This window comes from Camellia sinensis, chromosome 7, assembly GCF_055761805.1.
Source record: "Camellia sinensis isolate YWXY chromosome 7, ASM5576180v1, whole genome shotgun sequence".
Classification (NCBI taxonomy): domain Eukaryota; kingdom Viridiplantae; phylum Streptophyta; class Magnoliopsida; order Ericales; family Theaceae; genus Camellia; species Camellia sinensis.
The window spans coordinates 40,496,516-40,509,488 of record NC_138967.1 but is presented as its reverse complement, the minus strand read 5'-3'; the positions used below and the strand labels follow the sequence as shown (position 1 = coordinate 40,509,488).

Below are 12,973 nucleotides of genomic sequence, written 5' to 3'. Positions count from 1 at the left end.
GGACCCTATGGAGGCAGAGCCATGGGTACTAGAGATGGAGAAAATATTTGATGTTCCAGGTTGTTCAGTAGACCAGAAGGTGGCCTTTGCAGCTTTTAGGTTCAAGGGTCAAGCAGAGCTTTTAGGTTCAAGGGTCAAGCAGAGCATTGGTGGCACATGGTGAAGCATCAATATGAGGGTAGAGAAACAGAGCTAGTATGGAGTTCATTTCTGGAACTATTTAATGAGAAATACTTCCCTGGAGCTGTGCGAAGGCAGAAACAAGTGAATTTTCTTAATCTAAAACAAAATGACATGAAAGTGGCTTAGTATGAAGCCAAGTTTGCGAAGTTGTCGAGGTATGCCCCACATCAGGTGGCCACAAAGGAAGATAAAGTGATGTTGTTTAAGAATGGCTTGTGGTCAGAGATCTATGCAAAGGTAGCCATTTTGGAGATAAAGACATATTCCGCATTGGTAAGCAAGGCATTACTAGCAGAAAAGGGAACAGTAGAGAAAAAGAAAGCTGAGGAACAAAAGGCCAAGGAACCACTAAACTAGAGGCTCATGAAGGAGAGACAAGTAGAGCATCGTGGTGGCGATAGCAATCCTAGCAAGAAGCCTTACACCCAAGGTCAGGTTAGCAATGGCATAAGGCAGCAGAATCGAAGGATTTGTGATAGATATGGTAGGTCACATTCTATTTTGTATAATTATGATGGCACAGCTCGAATATGCTTCAAGTGTGGCAAGCCTGGGCATCTCTCTGCACAATGTAGGTCCAAAGGACTGGGAGGTCAGTCAGTAGCACAATCATTTCAGGGGCAAGGGCAGAGACGAACTTTTTATAGCGGTGGGTTTAACCAGAAGCAAAATAATGGCAAAAGTGGGACTACCCAAGGTCAGACATCCGAGAATGGGACTCGGGAAAAGAAGTTAGCGGCTACCCAAGGACGTGTTTATGCCCTCACTAGAGAGGAGGCTGAGGCTGCTCCATCTGTGGTACAAGGTACACTCCTTATATCATCTATACTTGCCAGAGTTTTATTTGATTCAGGATCTACACATTCTTTTGCTACACCTAAGTTTCTACGTTGCTTGTCTATTCCTTGTGAGCCTTTGGATGCATGTATTGTTGTGTCTACTCCATTAGGAGAAACAGTAGTGTTAGGGGATGTTTGTAGATCTTGTGAGATAGAGATGGATGGTAGAATTTTTCTAGTGGATTTGATTTCTTTAGAGATGAAGGATTTTGACGTGATTTTGGCGATGGATTGGTTGACGAAGCATCATGCCTTTGTTGATTGTTTTAGAAAGGGGGTAGTTTTTGCTATGCCGGGGCAACATGAGTTTTTCTTTCAGGGAGATGGGAAAGGGTCTTCTATTTGTTTTATTTCTTCCCTTCAGGCTAACCGAACGTTGAGAAAAGGGTGTCATGGTTACTTAGCTTGTATGGTGAGTACCGAACAACCGGAGCAGAGGTTAGAGGAGTTGCCTATAGTGAGGGAATTTGTTGATGTTTTTCTAGAGGAACTACCTGGTCTTCCTCCAGACCGTGAGGTAGAATTTTCCATTGACTTGGTCCCCAATACAACACCTATCTCTAAAGCACCCTATAGAATGACACCGTTGGAGATGAGGGAGTTACAAACTCAGTTACAGGAGTTGCTAGACAAAGGTTTTATTAGGCCTAGCGTCTCACCTTGGGGAGCACCTGTGTTGTTTGTGAAGAAGAATGATGTGTCTATGAGATTGTGTATTGATTATAGAGAACTGAACAAAGTCACAGTGAAGAATAGGTATCCTTTGCCACGCATTGATGATCTATTTGACCAGTTGCAGGGCGCTCAAGTATTCTCTAAAATTGACTTGAGGTCAGGCTATCACCAGTTGAAGGTAAGGGATGAAGATGTTCCTAAGACCGCTTTTAGAACCCGTTATGGGCATTATAAGTTCTTGGTGATGCCTTTTGGTCTCACAAATGCACCAGCCACATTCATGAATTTGATGAACAGAGTATTTAAACCCCAACTAGATAAATTTATGGTATTATTTATTGATGACACCCTAATTTATTCGAGGAGTAAGGAGGAGCATGAGCAGCATTTGAGGGTAGTACTGCAGATCCTTAGGGAGAAGAGACTGTATGCAAAATTTAAGAAGTGTGAATTCTGGTTGAGCAGTGTATCCTTTTTGGGTCATGTGGTGAGTAAAGATGGGGTATCTGTGGATAGCACGAAGGTGGCAGCAGCAATTGTTGATTGGCCACGACCTACTTCTGTTACAAAGGTACGCAGCTTTCTAGGGCTTGCTGGATATTACAGACGGTTTGTGGAAGGATTCTCTCGTATTGCTTTGCCACTTACCAATCTCACTAGGAAAGGGGTAAAGTTTGAGTGGAATAATGATTGTGAACGTAGCTTCCAAGAGTTTAAACAGAGGTTGACATCAGCTTCAATCCTTACCTTACCTACAGATGGTGGTGGTTTTGTGATTTATAGTGATGCTTCATGACAGGGTTTAGGATACGTGCTCATGCAACATAGGAAGGTGATTGCTTATGCGTCACGACAGTTGAAAGAACATGAGAGAAATTATCCTACGCACGACTTGGAGTTAGCAGCAGTGATTTTTTCTCTTAAGATCTAGCGACATTATTTGTATGGAGAGTCATGTGAGATTTACACTGATCATAAGAGTTTGAAGTATATTTTCACACAGAAGGAACTAAATTTGAGGCAAAGAAGATGGCTTGAGTTACTAAAAGATTATGATATGAATATTTTATATCATCCGGGGAAGGCAAATGTGGTTGCAGATGCCTTGAGTAAGAAGGTCGTAGTTGGAGATGTAGCTGCTTTGTCTATTGAGAGTTGTTTGGTGGAAGACATGAGACGTTTGAGGCTTGAGGTTGTTACACCTAGTGATAGGGCTTATTGTAGTCAATTGACAGTTCAGCCAACCTTGAGAGAAGGAATTCATTTAGCTCAGGAGATTGACCCCCAATGTAAGCGTATTAAAGGAGAGATGGCAGAGGGTAAGCATGTAGACTTTGTGGTTAGTGATGATGAGTTGCTTAGATTCCGTAGCCAAATTCGTGTTCCTGCTGGTGGTGATTTGAGGAAGGAGATTATGACAGAGGCACATAGTTCTAGTTACAGCATTCATCTTGGAAGCACTAAGATGCATCGGGATCTTCATGAACATTTTTGGTGGAATGGTATGAAGGGAGATATTGTAGAATTTGTGGCTCAATGTTTGGTGTGTCAATAGGTTAAAGTAGAACATCAGAAACCCGCGGAGAAACTACAATCCTTACCTATACCAGAGTGGAAGTGGGATCATGTTACCATGGATTTCGTGTGCGGATTACCTCATACTAATAGTAATCACGGCATTTCGGGTAGTTGTGAATAGATTAACCAAGTCAACACATTTTATTGCAGTTCGAATGAACTATTCTCTAGCTCGATTTGTACAGTTGTATGTGAAGGAGATTGTTAGATTGCATGGTGCACCTGTGTCAATAGTGTCAGATCGGGATCCTCGTTTTGTGTCTAAGTTTTAGGGTGCATTACAGTCAACTATGGGTACTCAGTTAAATTTTAGTTCAACTTATCACCCTCAAACAGATGGGCAATCAGAGAGGACTATTTAAACCCTTGAGAATATGTTGAGGGCTTGTGCTTTTAAGTGGAGAGGTAATTGGGATAATTATTTGCCGCTCATGGAGTTTGCATATAATAATAGTTATCATTCTAGTTTGGGAGTAGCTCCTTATGAGGCTTTGTATGGGAGGAAGTGTAGGTCTCCTTTGTGTTGGTTTGAGGTTGGTGAGAGACAAATGTTGGGACCTAATTTGGTGGAGGATGCTACATAGAAAATTATCACCATCAGAGAGAGATTATTGACTACTTAGAGTAGACAAAAAAGTTATGTTGATCATCGTATGAGAGACTTAGAGTTTCATGTGGGGGATATGGTATTCTTGAAAGTATCGCCATGGAAAGGAGTCATCAGGTTCAGAAAAAAAGGAAAGTTGAGTCCTAAATACATTGGTCCATTTGAGATATTAGAGAAGGTTTGTGAGCTTGCGTACCGTGTTGCTCTACCCCCTAGGTCGGCCAGAGTACATAATGTGTTTCACGTGTCTATACTGAGAAAATATGTGCACAGTCCGTCGCATGTGTTAGATTATGAGCCGCTTCAGATTAGAGAGGATTTTTCGTATGAGGAGATACCTGTTCAGATTTTGGATTCGAAAGAGAAAATGTTGCGTAGAAAGGTCATTAAATTGGTTAAGGTACTGTGGTGTAATCATCTAGTTGAAGAGGCAACTTGGGAACGCGAGGATGAGATGCACGAGAAGTACCCACATCTATTCTCATGATTTACTCAGGTTAGTTTCAAGGACGAAACTTTTCTTTTGGGTTGGAGGGGGGGAAATATGAGAACCCGAATATAAAAATTAAGTAAATAATTAAATAATAATAATTTCACAATCTCAAATATTTTGATGGTGAATCCTAAAGTGCAAATTAATTATTATTTAATGATCTTTTAATTAATTTTAAACCTAAAATAAATTTATGGTGAAAGTCTTTAATTTAGAGGCAAGATTTTTTATTTTTTTAAAAAATATATATATATATATATAAAGAGAGAGAGAGAGAGAGAGAGGGGAGGGTGTGACTTGAACTCTAAACCACAATGTTAATATATAAGACTCTTACCATTTGAGTTACATATAACTTATATATATGTTTTGTATATTTATCTATTTATTTGACCTATGTGTGCCCACCACTAGTATAAAATAAAATAAGCACAAACCCTATTCTATTATTTGTTCACCACATAGGGCAACAACACAGCAGCCACGGGAGAGAGTTTGAGAGAAGGAAAAAAAAAAAAGAGTTGCAATCAAAGAACTTTTGGGTGTGTGGTAGGGTTCTAACTTTATTCTTTATTTTATATTTGTTCTATATTCTTATTCTATTTTATGATTTAATTCATTGATGGGGAGGTTGTAGGTGTATGTAATTTGTGTATATATATATACTGTTAAGAAATCTGAGGAGTTAAATTCATGTGTAAAGAATGGTATAATTTTTAGTTCAAAAATTCTGTACAGAATCACAAACTTTAAAAATCAAAAAACCGTGTCAAACGAATGAATTTTGAATTGAAATTTTTACAATACATTAATTACATATTGAGTTGCATATCTGAATTTTCTCATAATTTTTGGGAGTCAAAATCTATATTAACTGGTGCGTTCAAATCTGTCCAGAAAACTGGTTTAAAACAGTAACTTCTGAAGTGTCGTTCTGTTTGGATATAAATCTGAAAATTATCAAATTAGTGCCATTAGAACCGGTTACGAGTCTAGTTTCGTAAATTTTTAGCCTTGCATTGATTGCTCATGTATACTAAGAGAACCATTAATTTCTTTAAAGTGCTGTAGAAAACAACCTGTTTAGATATAATTAATTGTAGATAATTATTTTTGATAAGAAAATCAAATAAAACCAATTGGGTTTGAAACTTAGGATATATTAGTTGATATCTGGAGGGTTTTGAAATTTTTCGAACAGTGTGGAGCGGGTTTTTGTAATTTTCAAAGTTAGCGAATAGATTGGGAAAACTTGTTTAAAACTCTATTTTATCTTAAACTTACTTTTAGTTAAGTTTCGATCGGAACCCATGTCTCGGGTAATTTTAGACTTTGAAGAACATTAACTTAGGTATTCTTTAAGAGTAACCGTGAGTGGGGTTGAGCTATGTTAATGCGCTTTAGTGTGGGGTACTTAGTTTATTATTCTCTTTAGTATTTTTAAATTAGTAGTGACGTGTAGTCTTCATACTTGGTTCAGGGCACTAGTTGGACTTTCATACTCTATTCGAGGATTATATTATTTCGTGTTCAGGTTAGTAGTTTCATGCTACATATTTTTATAAATGTTCCCCTACCCTGAATTGTTGAAAAATTAAATTGTTGTTTTCAGGACTAAACTGTTTTGATAAATTATTATATTATCAATAGAATCAAATTATTTCTGAAACATATGTGAACTTGGCATACTATAAACTATTTGTTTTGGTCTCATATTTATAATGGTGAGCTACCATGTTTTGCAAAACTAATGTGTATTGATTATTGGGACCATCTGTATATTTTAGTCCAAGGAAATTATTCCACTGTGTGTGGTGACTCTAGCCACTGGAGAACAGATCCGAGTTAGGCCGTGATGACTCTAGTGGTCAACGATTGTAACGAAAAGACCTAGCTTAAGCTAGGTGACCTTCAATCGGATCGTCTTAAAGAAAAGGCTCAGGTTGCCACCCTAAGGATGACTCTTAGTTCGGTATTGGATCCAAGGGGGCTTGTAGCCTTGAAAATGATAAGTCACAGCAACCTGCAACAGATACAGAGCAAGCTACAGCAGTTGCATCTATAGCATGAGTCACATGTGTAATATCCAGCTGTATAGGTTGTTATTTTTGTTATAGGTTGTTAGTTTGTTATAGATTAACTGTCCAGTGTTAACTATGGTTTAGTACGGTTAGGTAGTTATGGTTAAGAGTCATTGAAGTGTATAAATATGACTTCATCCTGTACCAATTGTATTCATTCAATACAAAGTATATTCATTCTCTTTATGGTATCAGAGCCTTAGGCTCTTACGAGCAAGAAAGCTGCAAAGCTTCAGCTATGACTTCTTCAAACATCACACCTGCACCACCTGCAACAACATCTGCAATTCCTTCATCAGCCTTACCTTCAAATCTCACATTATTGATTTCTAATCTGAGTTCTTTTGTTTCTACCAAGCTTGATTCATCCAATTACATAATTTGGAAGAATCAGTTGCAGAACATCTTGAAAGCTACAAAACTTCTTGGCTATGTAGATGGATCAGAGGTATGTCCTCCTGCAATGATTCTAGATTCTAATAATCTTGCAATTCCTAATCCGAATCATGAACTATGGACCACTATTGATGCTCATTTGTTAAGTTGCATCACTGCAACTTTGTCTCCATCCATCTTCACTACTGTTATTCAATGTCAAACCAGTCATGAAGTTTGGACTGTTCTTGCCAAACGATTTACTTCACTGTCTAGATCTCACATACATCAGTTAAAGATCAAGTTGAGTAAGATTGTTAAGAAAGGGACAACAATGGAAGAATACCTGAATCAATTCAAGGTATTGTCTGATCAGCTTGCTCTTGCATCATCTCCTATTGATGATGAAGATTTAGTTCTGTTGATTTTAAATGGCTTGCCTGAGGAATATAATGCTACAAAAACTGCTATCCGCACAAGATCAGATCATATTTCTCTAGATCAGTTGTGTTCTTTACTCTGTTCAGAGTCTATTCATGTGGAGTCCTCTCTTAAGCATGCACATGCCTCAGATCTTCCAAGCTCCATTGCTTATACGGCACACAGAGGAAATTATTCTAATCGAGGCAGTACTAGAGGTTATTATAGAAGTAGAGGTGGTTCTTACAGAGGCATAGATGGAAGTAGGTCTAGATGACAGATGAGAGGCTCACAGTATTCAAGAGGCAGATTCAACTCTGCTTACAGTCCTCAAGTTGGCAGATTCAGCTCTAACTACTCTTACAGTCCTCAAGCTGTTGCTGCTGCCAATACTAATTCTGTAAATGTGATCTGTCAAATTTGTGGAAAGACAAATCACACTGCTCTAGACTACTGGTACAGATTAGACACAGCTTTTCAGTAGTCTGTCTCTACAGAGCCTCAGTCAAAAGCCTATGTTGCATCATCCTCAACTCAGTCACAACCTGTGAACTGGTATCTTGACTCCGGAGCCACTAGTCATATGACACCTGATCTAAGTCAGCTCTCTTTCCCTCAGCCATATTATGGTCAAGATCAAGTTGCAGTTGGTGATGGTTCTACACATACCATTGCTCATACTGGACCAGGTCTTCTTCCTACTCCTTCTTTTCCTTTTCATCTTACAAAGCTACTTCATGTACCTACACTTTCATCCAATTTGCTCTCTGTTCATCAGTTAGCCAGAGATAATCACTGCACTATCACTTTTGATGAAAACTCTTTTGTTATTCAGGACAAGATTACTCAGAAAATCTTGTATAAAGGAAGCTACACAAATGGTCTTTATCCATTCAGTGCTTCTCCTTCTAGTGCATCCTCTCCTGCTGCATTTCCATCTGCTGCATCTTCCTCTTCTCAAGCTTGTTTTTCTTGTTCTTCATCACCTACAGTAACACCTAATTGGCATTTCAGACTTGGTCATCCTTCCTCTAAGAAGCTTCATCATATTCTTTCTCATAATAATCTAGGTTCTAATGTTTTGTCCAATAAAGGCTCTAGTTTGTGTGAACATTGTTGTGTTTCAAAGAGCCATCGGATGCCTTTTCATTTGTCTAATTCCACTGTAAATAAACCTTTAGCTCTTATCCATACAGATGTTTGGGGCCCTTTTGCTTCTTCTGTTTCAGGTTTTAAGTACTATGTGCTTTTCATTGATGACTTTAGCAAATTTACTTGGCTTTTTCCTTTGCATTATAAGAGTGAAGTTTTCACTAAATTTCTTGAATTTAAATCATTTGTTGAGACTCAATTTCAAACTAAACTTCAGATTCTTCGCAGTGATAATGGGGGGGAATATCTTAGTACATCATTTCAAAATTTTCTTAAAAGTAAAGGCATTGATCATCAACTAACTTGTCCACATACACCTTCACAAAATGGTGTAGCTGAAAGGAAACATAGGCACCTCATTGAAACTACTATTACCCTCATGCATCATTCTCCTCTACCTTTGATTTACTGGTTTGATGCTCTTGCAACAGCTGTCTATTTGATTAATAGACATCCTATTCTCAAGCTTAAAAATCTTACTCCCTATGAGGTCTTATTCAAACATAAACCTAATTATATGTTCTTGAGATCCTTTGGCTGTAGATGCTATCCTTGGCTCAAACCATACACCACTAATAAACTTCAACCTAGATCGCTTCCTTGTGTCTTTCTTGGTTATCAACCTTCCATCAAAGGTTATAGGTGTCTTGATCCCATCACAGGCAAAGTCTATATCTCCAGACATGTGGTATTTGATGAGTCTTTCTTTCCTTTTCAGACTTCTTCCAAACAGTCTTCCTCTACCACTGCTGCCTCTCTCCAGCAGTTTTTCTGGTCTTCACCTTTCTCTTCATCTCACACTGCACCTCCTCCAGCAGCTCTTCCAATTCCAACAGCTGCAACTACTCCAGCTCCAGCAATTCCAACAGTACCAGCAGCTACACCTACTCCAACAGTTCACCCAATTCCAGCAGCTACACCTACTCCAACAATTCACCCAATTCCTGCAATTCCAGCAGCTGCCACTACTCCAGCAGCCCACTCCAATCCAGCAGCTCCCACTATTTCCTCAATTCCAGCAGTACCAGTATCTTCCACTTCTGTTCCTCTTCTATCTACTGTCCCTTCTGATCAGATTCCTATTTCCAAAATCTCTATTGATCTTCCCTCTCTTTCTTCTAATACTCATCCCATGATTACCAGATCCAAATCAACCTCTTCTCATACTGCTTGTCTTTCTTCTTTCTCTCCTCAGTCTGAACCACAAACTTTTCAGCAAGCAGCTTTTTCTTCTGTTTGGCAATCTGCTATGCTTGAAGAATTTCAAGCCTTACAAAAACAAGGTACTTGGTCTTTAGTTGATCTTTCACCTGGAAAACAAGCAATAGGCTGCAAATGGGTTTATAGAATTAAGAAAATTCAGATGGTTCTATAGCCAGATATAAGGCAAGGTTAGTTGCCAAGGGCTTTCTTCAGACTGAAGAGGTGGACTATCATGAGACCTTTAGTCCTGTGGCTAAGCAACCTACTATTAGAATTCTGTTATGCCTGGCTCTACATTTTGATTGGCCCATCAAGCAGCTTGACATATCTAATGCATTTCTCCATGGTGTTCTTGAAGAAGAAGTTTATATGGTTCAGCCTCCAGGCTTTGTTCAACCAAATCAATCTCAGCTTGTTTGCAAGTTACACAAGGCTCTCTATGGTTTAAAGCAAGCTCCTAGAGGTTGGTTCTCTACCTTCTCAAATTTTCTTCTCACTCATCAATTTGTTCAAAACCATTGTGACTCTTCTCTTTTTATTAAGAAGACTTCTACTGCTATTACCATTCTTCTCATCTATGTAGATGACATTCTCCTCACAGGAAGTGATCCTCTCTATATTACCTCTCTCATTACACATATGCATACCACCTTTTCCATGAAGGAGCTTGGCTTTGTTAATTACTTCTTGGGTATATCTGTCATAAAAAATGCTTCTGGTTATGTGCTTTCTCAGCAAAAATATGCCTCAGATTTATTGACCAAGTCTGGTATGAGTGACTGCAAATCTTACTCTTCTCCCATGGCTACTAAGTCTTCTTCTAGTGCTCTTACTGCAGCAGAAGATTCTCTCTTTTCTCAGCCAGCTTTGTACCGCAGTTTGGTTGGAGCCCTGCAATATCTTACTCTTACTAGACAAGATTTAGCCTTTGTGGTTAATCATCTTTGTCAATTCATGCACTCTCCTCTGACTAGCCATTTTACCTCAGTCAAAAGATTGCTAAGATATCTCAAAGGCACCTTATCTTATGGCCTTCATTTCACTTCTGGTCCTCTTCTTCTCAATGCATATTCAGATTCAGATTGGGCAGGTAATATCCTTGATCGCAGGTCCACCACTGGTTACTGTATCTATCTTGGTCCTAATCTTATCTCTTGGTCTGCCAAGAAGCAACCAACTGTGTCTCGATCATCTTCGGAGGCTGAATATAGAGCTTTAGCCCAAACCTCGGCTGAACTTAGTTGGATTGGAATGTTGCTTGCTGACCTTCATATTTCTGTTCCTGTGCCTACCCTATGGTGTGACAACTTATCTGCCATAGCTATGAGTAACAATCCTGTGTTTCATGCTCGTACTAAACACATTGAGGTGGATTATCATTTTGTTCGCGAAAGGGTTGCATCCAAGAAGCTTCATATCTGTCATATTCCCACTTCAGATCAAGTTGCTGATATTTTTACTAAACCTCTATCTGTTGCTCGGTTTCAATATCTTCAGCTCCAACTCAATGTCCTTCCCAGTCCCTTGAGCTTGCAGGGGTATGATAAGTCACAACAACCTGCAACAGATACAGAGCAAGCTACAGCAGTTGCATCTATAGCATGAGTCACATGTGTAATATCCAGCTGTATAGGTTGTTATTTTTGTTATAGGTTGTTAGTTTGTTATAGATTAACTGTCCAGTGTTAACTATAGTTTAGTACGGTTAGGTAGTTATGGTTAAGAGTCATTGAAGTGTATAAATATGACTTCATCCTGTACCAATTGTATTCATTCAATACAAAGTATATTCATTCTCTTTAGAAAACTGTGTGGCATGTTACTTGTTATTTCTTGGTACCTAGAAAATTATTGGTGTTTATGTTGTAATCTGTTTTAAGTGGAAAATGACATTTATCATGTTCTTGAGAGACATGAGTATTTTAACTATTGAACTGTGGAACCTTATTTTTGAAACAGATTCTCTTTACCAAACTGTATGCCAATCTAATTTCTGTGATATATGTCTTATTTTGGAATTGATCCATATTTTCAAAACTGTATATAATATCCATGTTGTTACTCACTGAGCTATCAGTTGCCTTAGTTATTTACCATTTCCAGGTGTTAGAAGGACTTAGAGTGGACTTATGGCATAGCGGGGACTCAATTGCATGGACCTCTAAGACATTCATTTATTTTGTTTTAGACTGTTATGTCATGTTTGTGCATATTTATTTTTATTTTTATTGAGGTTCATTTAGGATTATTTTGATAAGTGGGTTGTTTATATCCCATAAGTTTGGATAGTATTGATTATGGTTGGTTTTGCCGTTTATATTTATGGCATGTCACTAAATTGAGTTTTGGTTATTTATTAATGGACTATTTTATAGTTATTCAATGTGTATGATTCATATTTAGGCTTACATGTGCCTTGGGCTAAGGCCCTGTGGGCCACGGCTAGTCATACCCGGATTTGGGGTGTGACACTATTGCACCAATGTTTAGCTACAATTATAATTTATGCAACCGTGTAATGGCAACATCTTTTAGAAAAACAGTAAAAATATAAACTAAAACTGTATTTCCTAAAGACCATTGTATAATAATGTTAGAAATCTCAAAAATTTTATTAAAATTTTTACCAAATATTTTACATTGGTGGGGGACCCACAGGCATTTTGTAAATTTTTGATAGAATTTTCAAGGTCTCTAGTATTTTTGTTGTATGGTATAGATCACATTCAAAAAAAAAAAATCCATCGTTAAAGCAACTAGAATAATTGGCAAATTGTTCCAAAAAAAAATGCTCATTAGATTTGCTCCATTATATTTCGTCAGGTTGACATAGGCATGAAAGATAAACCAATTACAACTCTTAATAGAGGAAAGAAAAAGTACACAGAGAAGGATCTATACTACAATTATACATTCAAACCTTAAAATTATGATGCTTAATTACATTAAAGAAAAAGAGGGAAAGATCAAGATTTTTCTTTGTTTGGGTCCTTTTCTGGGTGAATAATTTGACGAAAAAGAGCATCATTTGGTGGCAATGGACTTGAAGGCGACAGTGATGACGAATCTTGACCGAAAGCTCAGCATGGCGTGGAAGTGGTGGTAATGCAATTATGTGTATTTAGGGTTTTTGCTTTGGTAAAGTGTGTTGTGTTGCTGATTTTACATATTGCCTTGTCAAATTTTGTGTTCTTCGAAAATTAGCCCTAGTTCCGTTAGCCAATTTGGACAGGGGCAGACAGAGGGGCTACATTGTTGCACCTAATTAACTTGGGGGACTAAAATTGTGCAATTATAACTTAAGAGACAAAAACGATACAACAGACAAACTTGAGGGACCAACAAAATAACCGATCCAAAAAACTTA

The 12,973-nt window shown here is 38.1% G+C and overlaps 1 protein-coding gene across 1 annotated transcript; it reads left to right on the top strand.

The window, feature by feature from the left end:
* Positions 1 to 546: 546 nt before the first annotated feature.
* Positions 547 to 2,493, top strand: LOC145795749 (uncharacterized). The gene is made up of 3 exons (XM_082880631.1): positions 547 to 1,657; positions 1,859 to 2,123; positions 2,214 to 2,493. Exons 1-3 carry the CDS (start codon positions 547 to 549, stop codon positions 2,491 to 2,493), a joined length of 1,656 nt encoding a protein of 551 aa, XP_082736757.1.
* The last annotated feature ends 10,480 nt before the right edge of the window (positions 2,494 to 12,973 follow it).